The sequence below is a fragment of the Lepeophtheirus salmonis genome, chromosome 3, assembly GCF_016086655.4.
Source record: "Lepeophtheirus salmonis chromosome 3, UVic_Lsal_1.4, whole genome shotgun sequence".
NCBI classification, from domain to species: Eukaryota; Metazoa; Arthropoda; class Copepoda; order Siphonostomatoida; family Caligidae; genus Lepeophtheirus; species Lepeophtheirus salmonis.
In genome coordinates this window covers 44,376,135-44,386,084 of record NC_052133.2, presented here as the reverse complement: position 1 = coordinate 44,386,084, position 9,950 = coordinate 44,376,135, and the positions used below count along the sequence as shown (strand labels likewise).

At 33.9% G+C, this 9,950-nt stretch overlaps 1 protein-coding gene across 3 annotated transcripts; it reads left to right on the top strand.

Moving 5' to 3' along the window:
- The first annotated feature begins 240 nt into the window (after positions 1–240).
- Positions 241–8,829, top strand: pros (homeobox protein prospero). 3 transcript variants are annotated; one of them, XM_040709385.2, is made up of 5 exons: positions 241–2,889; positions 3,604–3,781; positions 5,918–6,062; positions 7,067–7,251; positions 7,621–8,829. In XM_040709385.2, the coding sequence occupies exons 1-4, from the start codon at positions 309–311 to the stop codon at positions 7,244–7,246; spliced, it is 3,084 nt and encodes a 1,027-aa protein (XP_040565319.2). In that variant the 5' UTR covers positions 241–308; the 3' UTR covers positions 7,247–7,251; positions 7,621–8,829. The 3 variants fall into 3 exon arrangements, with proteins under 3 accessions (XP_040565319.2, XP_040565318.2, XP_040565320.2); XM_040709384.2 differs by having other exon boundaries at positions 7,040–7,251; XM_040709386.2 differs by lacking the exon at positions 7,067–7,251 and having other exon boundaries at positions 242–2,889.
- The last annotated feature ends 1,121 nt before the right edge of the window (positions 8,830–9,950 follow it).

Genomic DNA, 9,950 nt, shown 5'->3' with positions numbered 1-9,950 from the left:
AACCTGTTGATGGGTCACGAAAAGGAGAAGGAAGGGGGGGGGGGAGACCCATTTCAAACGATAGCAATAATTAAACTATGCACTTATGTCAAATATGAGTATACATATATTAATATATAATATGTGAATTATGATGACTTTAGAAGTACTCTACAGGAGATTTGATATCCATAATATAGATTAATGTATGAGTATTTGACGAGAAAATTATGATATTATATATAATTCTTAATACTCTATTATTTATATTTATAGGTTCTATCCATCCTGGTCGTCCCCTGAGTAATCTTCCGCAACCCCCAAGACTTATGGGCCCACCTCACTCAGGCCCCCCATGCTCAAGTAGCAGTAGTTTTCCCTTTCCTCGATTCCCTCAGGCAGACGTAGTGAAGAGTGCACTGATGATGCGACCACATCATGCTCATCACCCCAGGTCGTCGACGCCTCTCAAAGAAGAGGAGGAATTATTACAAGTACAACAAGGGGGAGAAGATGTAATAATAAGTGAGGAAGAAGAGAGGAGGTTGAACGGAAGAGATAATAGCGGGTTAAAAGAAAATGGCGTCGACGGGAATGGAAGAAGATGTAGGGGGGAAATAGTAGGGGGAGATGATGAAGAACACGAAGACGAAGCTGGAGTAGAGGCAGGGGCAGCACAAGAAGAAAAAGAAGACATAGAGGGGAAAGAGGAAGAGAACGTCGTGGAAAAAGAGCGCGCTAAAGAAAATACAATATCATCCGCGGAGGAGCGCAGGACGGGAAATTGTTCTTCTAAGACGGAGGAAGAATCATCAATAGGGAATCTTCTTCCTCGTGAATCAGACATCCAAGATAAATTTAATAGACAAAATAGTTGGTCTTCACATCATCATCAGTCCTCTTCTGCGGCAAAGTTAGTGTATTTCAAAAACTTGGGTCATGCACACGACAGCTTCTTCGGACTAAGAGATTTACTTCACGGAAAATTAGCCTTAGCGGCCGCTGCCTATACCACAAAAACACTTTTACTCCGACATCAACAACAACACAGCAAGAGCAACATGGAGCCTGGTCTTAGTCTCCTTGGTCATCATGACTTTCGCTCTAATGCCACAACCAATAATAACAACAACAACAACAACACAGATCATCTCAAGGATGCCCTCGTCTCCCACTTCCTCAAAGTAAGGCAAGAAATGAGTGCCATGCGGGTGTCAAAGCCCGTTTCGGATGAGGAAGAGACTATGGATCAACCCATGGATCTTGTTCGTAATGAAGAAGACTCCGGTGCATCTCCAAGATCCACATCCTCAGATGCTGGACTATCCAGCTCATCTGCTGGGAAAGAAAAATCTGCACGCCTTGAAAACATTGTTTCCTCTATGCGATTCACTCCGGGTTCAAACAAAAGAAAGCTCTATCAACCCGTGCAAGTGGATTTCTCCACAAAAGGAGACTTGCATGATCAGCAGCCCGATGAATCCACTCAAATGAACGTTGAAGAAGAGGAAGAGGTATCTCCTCCCGAGTCGAAAAAGGAGAAAATGGAGCGGAATCCCCTAGTGGAGCATCTATCACGAGTTAGAGAGAAATTAAGCAAAAATAATGATGAAAATGCAGATCCTATTGATCGTCCCTCTTCTGGCTATCCAACTCTTCCCAACACATCAACATCCATTCCTCCCCCACCTCCGCCCATTCCTTCCCATCCAAGTACTCCTTTTGGACCTCCTGCTCTTCAATTTCAATATATGGAAATGGCTCGACGCTTCATTCAAGAGCAACAAGATAAAATCACCAAAGAAACAATTACCAAAGACATTCTGAATGAAACCATCCACAAAAATAACAATATTGCCAACAAATTAGCGGAAATATCTCCTGAACTCCAGGGACTAGCTGAAATTCTCAAATCAGAGATCACTGCTAGTTTGGCAGTTATCATCGAGTCTATCGTTGGTCGTTTTCTGCATGCTCGGAGAACACCTCTTGGGCCTAAGATATTTCCACCTCCTCCTCCACTGGGCTTACCTCATCCCCCTATTTCTTTGGATGACGGCCCTTCAAAGTTTAATTTCCCATCAACGGATCTACCTTTAATTCCACCATCATTACCACCTCCTCCAATTATTCATGCTATTAATAATAACATTCCTGTAACAACCAAGAGCTCTACACCCTCTGGAAGAGCTCCTCAAGTGAGAGATCGAGCTGTATCACGGAACAATGGAAATCCCATGAGTATTGCTAGCATGCCTCTTATCAATACTACAATTACTACATCATCCCTCTCTGGACTACCCCTTCCACCCTCTCTTCGACCAGCCCCTTCCCTTGTGGATAATAGCAATAAAAGTAGTCGATCCAATAGTTCCAAGAGCAATAACAATATCAGTAGTAACAACAGCAGTTGCAGCAATGACAATGATATTGAGAATCTTCCTGAACAAGACGAGGCACTCAGCCTCGTAGTGACTCCAAAGAAGCCCAAAAGGCACAAAGTGACGGATACACGCATCACCCCAAGAACAGTGTCACGAGTACTTAACAACAATGGAGAAGGAACAACTGCTAGTAATAATCATCCTCATCACAATTCCTCTGCCTCGAACAATACTCCTCCACTCTTTCCTCCAACACCCATGAGCGACACTCCAATTTTCCCAGGACTTCCCACATCTGTTGCTATCCCCAATCCTAGTTTGACAGATTTTCATCGTTTTCACAATACACTCCTTCGTGACTCTTCCTCTCCTGGGAGCCCGGATTCCAGCAAGCGTCATGATCGGGACTCACCCTCATCTATAGTCAATACTATGGGCGGCAATGGATCCTCTCCAGACCTACGGCACTTTGATGTTGACTCTGATGAATTTGATAGAGTTCCTTCATCACTTCCATTTCTTTCGGGTAAGAAGACACTTCAGCAGTTTCACTTTCTTTTTAGCTATTTATTTTCTTTATCATATTATACGAAGACTCCTTTTATGCTCTATGATTTTTCAAAAAAAAAAAAAAAAAAAAAATCTCCACGGTCATTTGATTTTCTATGGTGGTTGACTATAACATTTATTTTATTTTTATTATTATTTCTCCTTCTTTTCCTTGAAATTGAGAAATCATTGAAGGTTGTTGTATACTTATATATTTATTTTTTAAAGAAAATATATACCTATATATGCAAGTCCTTAATAAGCAGCTGTGAACAACAAAGACTTGTGTCTTTGTAACATGTCTTTACTTTGTAAGACATGTCAAAATCCCCTGCTACAATTGTTCATAAATAACCAATTACAAAAGATCCCCTCAAAGGCAGGAAAAGTTTGTTGATTTCTTAAAGGCACATTCTCAATTCATTCATTCAAAATGTATGTATATTATATTCTTGAAAAGAAAGGTTAAAATATTGCTTCTTTATGATCATTACTGTTTGTTCATATATTATAAATACACCTTCATATCGTGGTGCCTCTATAATTAATAAAACGAAGGAATTGCTCTCTATGAAACGCCAACTAATGATAATGAGACTCGTAAAACCGTCTTTATGAAACAAAGAAAATGCTTTACTACTCATACAAAAAACAATGTGTAATTATTTATTTTCTTTATATGTACGTATAGGGTTCTCTCTGGACGGAGGACACAGCGCCACACTAACTCCCATGCATTTACGCAAAGCCAAATTAATGTTTTTCTGGGTTCGCTATCCCTCATCCGCTATTCTTAAAATGTACTTCCCAGACATCAAATTCAACAAGAATAACACTGCACAACTAGTCAAATGGTTCTCCAACTTTAGGTAAGAAAATATGAACGAACAATTAGGGTGAAGGGTGGGTAAAACCATGTATAGAATAATTAATACCTAGAGAAATAAACGTAGGAGATGGAAGGATTATATTGAAATTCTAATATATTTGAGCAATTAATTTGCTATATTCGATCATTATCTGATCTGTTATATGTAAAGTTGCCCTACTACCCGTGTGCCTTGAAATACAGGTATACCCCAAAATTTGTACGAGTGTTGTCTGAGATACATGCTGGATAATGAGCACAAATGTCCATTGATATGTGAGCTGGGGAGAGCTGGCAAGTGGGCGCGATATGCGCTTTAAACTTAAAATGTTTTATAAATTGCTTTGACTTACAAAGGAGATGAAATGCATTAAATTTCGTAAGTCAAGCTGTTACTGCATTAGGGATGCAGCTACTCTGCTTATTTTATGTGCACATAGGTGCTGCTGCATCCCTTTCATCTTAAAAAATAATGAAAGGCTCTCCTCCTCCCATCTGCCTGTTCTCTTGTTGTATTTTTCCATAGTTCTCTCTCTCCCCGTTCGGTTACCAAGGGATAGACAGCTGGCCTTTATATATATATAAGTAGAAGCACATAAGAAGGGGGTTTATATGTGTGTACTATAAATGTACATTCCCCCTTTGACTAGAGAAGTAGAAGAAGAAATATGATTTTGACACTTGTAAAAATGCTTTTCTTTCCAAGGGAGAAGAAGAGACAAGCAGATGTTTGATGCCCTTTATATTATAGTATATACACAACACACAAAATTGGAGAGACTCCTGTAATAATGATAATAATAAAAATAATTTTGTGTGTGTCTTAGATCAATATTACAACCATTAAAAGGAAATTAAAGCAGATGGACCACAAGTAATCGATAAATTACGTTGTGTGTTTTTTTTTCGTTCCTTTCTTTCTTGTGATGTGCTGCTTGTTTATATATGTATGTACATACCTAGGTGGATAGGTACATTGTGTACAAAATACATTAGAGTGAGTCGAAAATGAACATTTTATCAATCCGAGAGGGGTATATGTAGAAATGTGTGTAATAGTCTAAAAGACCATTACATGCCAAATTTTAAAAGGATTGAACTTACATATTTTGTAAGTTCTCCAGTTCAGCTTTATTTATACGCCCTCTTTTAAGGATATCTAATGATATTTTAACCCTAAAATAATGATCAAATGGGTCAATAAGTGGGTCCCCAACAAATCAAATTTTATGTTAAATATTTATGGATCAAGAGTAGTGTTGTGTCCGTCCTTATTTATTTGGTCCAGTCTTAGAACCGGCCCTATCAATTGGACTGTCGGTACTAGAACTGATTTAAAAAAAGAAGAAATAAAGTTTAGTCACGTCATCAAGGTTCGAACTTTATAAGTTTTAGGATTGGACGTGACAAGGACTGACACAACACTAATCAAGAGGAAAAAAATGATGGCTCAGTGGACAACTTGCTCTGGAGAAATTATTCTCTTGAATTCAATGTGCGTAGGTTCGCGTCTCCGTTGTTCCTAGGGAAGGAAATGTATATGAACTTCAAAGACCATTCTTAGGTCGATGGAGTGATTGTAATACTCTAATGTATACTGTTACTTAATCAGAGTAACTCACTCTGAGCAATTAAAGGAACATTTAAAAAATAGTGCTAAACAATCATTTATTTAATTTTTTCAAGGTTGATAATTATTAATCATCACATTATCTAATAAATACTTACTCCTCATAAAAATCGTTGGGGCGGTGATCTTGTCTTGACGATCAAATGAATGGGATTGGTCATCTTCATAATAAAAATTAATTATATGCAAAAATCCACGTTTTATAATTTATATGGTTAGGGAAAGAACCTCTGAACCCCACTCCTTCGAGCTCATATTTTATAAGAATGCTCTTTATACTAATACACAACTCCTCCGTATAACCCGTTATTGAAATTCAAAAAATTTGATGAATCCCCTCCAGAAGACGATCCACCCTAAAATACAATGTACATAGCCGAAAGATAAAGATTACTTCTTCATATGCTTACTTTTCTTAACAGATGTCCTTTCTTTATTTACCTCTTTATCTTTTACACCTGCAATTATTGTTAGCTAATAAAGTTTTTTTTTTTTTTCTTTCTTAAGGGAATTTTTTTATATTCAAATGGAGAAGTACGCGCGCCAAGCCCTTAGTGAAGGCATAAAGAACTCTGAAGACCTCCATGTGACGATAGAGTCCGAATTATATCGTGTTATTAATTTGCACTATAATCGAAATAATCATATTGAGGTAAGGCATATATCCTCTTTTTTTTTCTTTTGTGAACCTACGTAATTCTAATATATATGTGACCCGTTAAAACAAAAAAAATCTAGTATGATATAGACTCAAAATTGAGTACATATTTATTATTCTATGACAAATTATTATCGTCCAATCCTATCAATAAATTAGACTCAAAATTTTATCTAAATTTGCTTAATTTTTATGACCATTAATCCTTTGGAGATGCCGTAAATTGCAAATTGATAGATTTTATCTAGATAAAAGGCTTTATTGATCAAATAAGGTTTCATAAGTATATTTAACATTATTTGATATATTATCTCAACTCATCCCTCTTAAATTTGAATACAAAGCCCTCTAATTGACCGGATGTTATATGTATAAGAATATTTGGCTGTATATATATAAACTCAACCCTGTAGTAAGTGTCAGACCCTGGAAACCGAAAAAGTGTCTCCTTTGTGACCCCACAAACCAAGTTTCTTATTTTGTAAGAATTCTAAATTTGTAAATTGGATATGGGTGCTTAGTGACACGCTTAAAAGAGATGCCCGTTAGATTAGGTTTGACTCTGTGATGTAAATAAATCACTTGCACATTTTTGTTTTTGTGTTGTGCTCGCCACATATTATGTCATCTCTATATAAATATGTATGTATAAATCTATATATGATGGAGAATAGCTCCAAAAATAGATAAACGCATAAAAAAGTAGAGTTGAATGACGGATTAATCTCTCACTATTATCTATTCAGATCTTGTGTTGCTATTATTATACTTATTGATATAATAAAGATGTGAAATCTCCCAGTTCCTCAGACCCCCCTCTCAACAACCACCTCCCTAAATAAATATCTGATGTTGAAATAGTTATATATATATATCTACATAAATGTACTACTTATGAGAGGAGATGAATCTAAAAATGTCTCTCTCTCTTCCTCTCTTTCATTGCATTTTTATATCCATATAAATTATAGAAAATGAAAAGGGGTGTTTTTTCGCAGGTACCAGCTCGGTTTCGCTGGGTTGTGGAGCAAACTCTATGCGAATTTTTCAAAGCCATTCAAATTGGCAAAGATTCGGACCCATCTTGGAAAAAACAAATCTACAAAGTTATCGCTAGATTAGATGATTATGTTCCAGAATACTTCAAATCTCAAACATTTCTTGATCAACTAGAATGAATAACGTTAGTTCTTTTTTTTTTTTTTTTGAATATATGTACATTTTTTGGTTATTTTGATTTCTCTTTTATTTTTGATGGTAATTCTAATTAATTAACTTGCATGATGATGATATCCTTTAAAAAAGTCCATTGGACGACACCCTTTTCACTCATACTTACTTATGTAGCCTACATTATTAATATTATATCACAAAAATCACTTTAAAAAACACCCGCATGCGTCTCCCTCTATGAACAACTACAATATCCATTAGTATTCTCCTACTTTCTGTTCCCCCATCCTTAAGTTATTATATATTATGTTTACAAGTATTATTTAAAAGAACCAATAGCATTCATTCATCGTACTAAACCATTGTTTTTCACTTATAGGTCCCTGGACACTTTTTACCCGCAATTGAAGTGACTCTCAGAGAATTTTTCAATTCCATATCCATAGGAAAAGACGTTGAGCCCAGTTGGAAAAAACAAATTTACAAAATCATAGCTCGCTACGATGAACCCATTCCAGAATATTTCAAAACCCATGAATTCCTTAAGCAATTGGAATAATAGAATAAAGAATTGCACCCAACCTATTCGAATCCCTCCTTCTCCAACCCTTGTTATGTTTGTTTGTTACTTATAATATCTCTGTGTGTGTAGATATATATATTACATATACACACTCAAATCCGAATCCGAAAGATACCTTCCGAATGAGCTTAATCGTCTTTCCTTTATTATTACAACCCCTAGTAAAATAAGAAAAGAAGATTATATATATGCCCGCCCGCGTCACGTGATGATGTCCTTTGTGTAGTTGATCACTCTAAATATTTTGCGTGTTTGAAGAGGAACCATTGGTTTTTTATATATACCTATATATCCCGGTAAATTTTATATACTTTTTAAAGAAAAAAATACTACCAAAAAACAAAGGGAACTATTTTGTTAAGAAAGAAAATCTTTAATTATGAACATTAATATTATTTTTCTAGTGCCTTTATTCTCATTTTTTTTTAAATGTTTCTCTTCTTAGTTCGACACCCTTCCCCCCTAAGTAATTAATACTATTTAGAAGATATCTTACTTATTATTATTATATATATATATAATAATCCCTCTTGTATTATAGTAAAATTGTACATATATTAATTATTGATATATATACCTATATTATTATTTAACTGATATTGTTATTCCAAAGTTTATGTAAATGAAAGAAGTTGCTTCTGGTTGTTCACCAAAGATTTGCACACCCAAGTTTTCAAAAAGATATATAATATATATGTGAGAGGATGTGTAGCATATATTTATATATATTGAGACTTTTTTTTTTTTTTTTAATTTTTATGAAGTTTATTAAAGAAGGTTTAATTTCTCGTTCTTTCTATTTCAATATCTCTCTCTTATTATATATTTATCTCCCTCCATTTAAATAGATTTAATTATACCTCTAAGCCTCCCCCCTCCCTCCCCCCTACAATTTTACCTTCTTTTTAATTCGCTTATATATTTTGCATGTTTTTTTAGTGTGATGTTTCATACCCTTAGAAAGGTGTTTTTTTTTTTTTCGAAATAAATATTTAATAACGTTGAGTCTCTTGTAATTATTTAGGTTTTTTTAATTTTATTATTACATAATTCTTATTAAGTATAGGTGGATCGGGCTACGAGCTGTCGGGTTTACAAATGAGATATAAATATATATAAAGCATCAGAATGTAGTAACTAATTGATGAAGTCAAATATCACACAATAGGGAATATAATTATTTTTACGCCTATTTTTTCAATTTCTAACATTTGGTTGGTAAGACATTTTAGATGTTTAAGGTATGTTGGTACGAAATTGATAATGAAAATACAATTTAAAAAAGATATTTGTAAGTGTGACGACACTTTTTGAAAAAAAAATCCAAAAATAACAATTTTTACGAAAAAAATATCAAGTAATATTTTTTTTCAAAAATCCATAGCTACACAAAAAATTTAATTTTGAAAAAGAATTTAAAAATTTAATTCCAGATATTAAATTTTCTGTAAATTTTTTTCAAAATTCCATAGTTATTCACTAAAAAATTCAAAAATTTATGTTCAAGTATTAAATTTTTTGGAAAAAAATTTCAAAATTAAACTTTTTAAAAATAAATTTCAAATATTATATACTTTTTAAAAAAAAAATTCAAAAATCAATAGCTATTCGCAAAAAGTTAAATTTTTGAAAAAAGAATTTAAAAATTAAATTTCAAATATTAAATTTTTGTGGAAAAAATTTCACAATTCTAAAGTTATTCACAAAAAATTGGAAAAAAAATTTACAAATGTAATTTCATATTTTGAAAGAAATTCTAAATATTATATTTTTTCGAAAAGAGTTCAAAAATCCAAAACTATTCACAAAAATTAAATTTTTTGTAAAAAAAATGTAAAAATTATATTTTTAATATTGAATTTAAAAAAAAAAGCAAAAATTTCTTAGTGTGGCAGGACTACAGCCCCTCCAGCCCACCCGACATCCCTGCCTTGCTAGATACGTAGTGAGATTAGTGTTTATTTCCTTCCTTTTATAGGTACTCGCAGTTAATGTAATGAAATTGTATGGGTAACTGTATTTTTTCTCAGTTTCTGTTTATTAAACAATACTGGTAGGTGATATTTTAGACAACTCTAAATATATTAAATCATCATATCCGTTTTATATAGGTAGCTAGTTAGTTA

Coding starts and splice junctions, on each gene's coding strand:
- pros (XM_040709384.2), top strand. CDS start 309: ATGGGCCCACCTCACTCAGGCCCCCCATGCTCAAGTAGCAGTAGTTTT. Junction 2,890..3,603: donor ATCACTTCCATTTCTTTCGG/GTAAGAAGACAC, acceptor ATGTACGTATAG/GGTTCTCTCTGGACGGAGGA. Junction 3,782..5,917: donor AAATGGTTCTCCAACTTTAG/GTAAGAAAATAT, acceptor TTCTTTCTTAAG/GGAATTTTTTTATATTCAAA.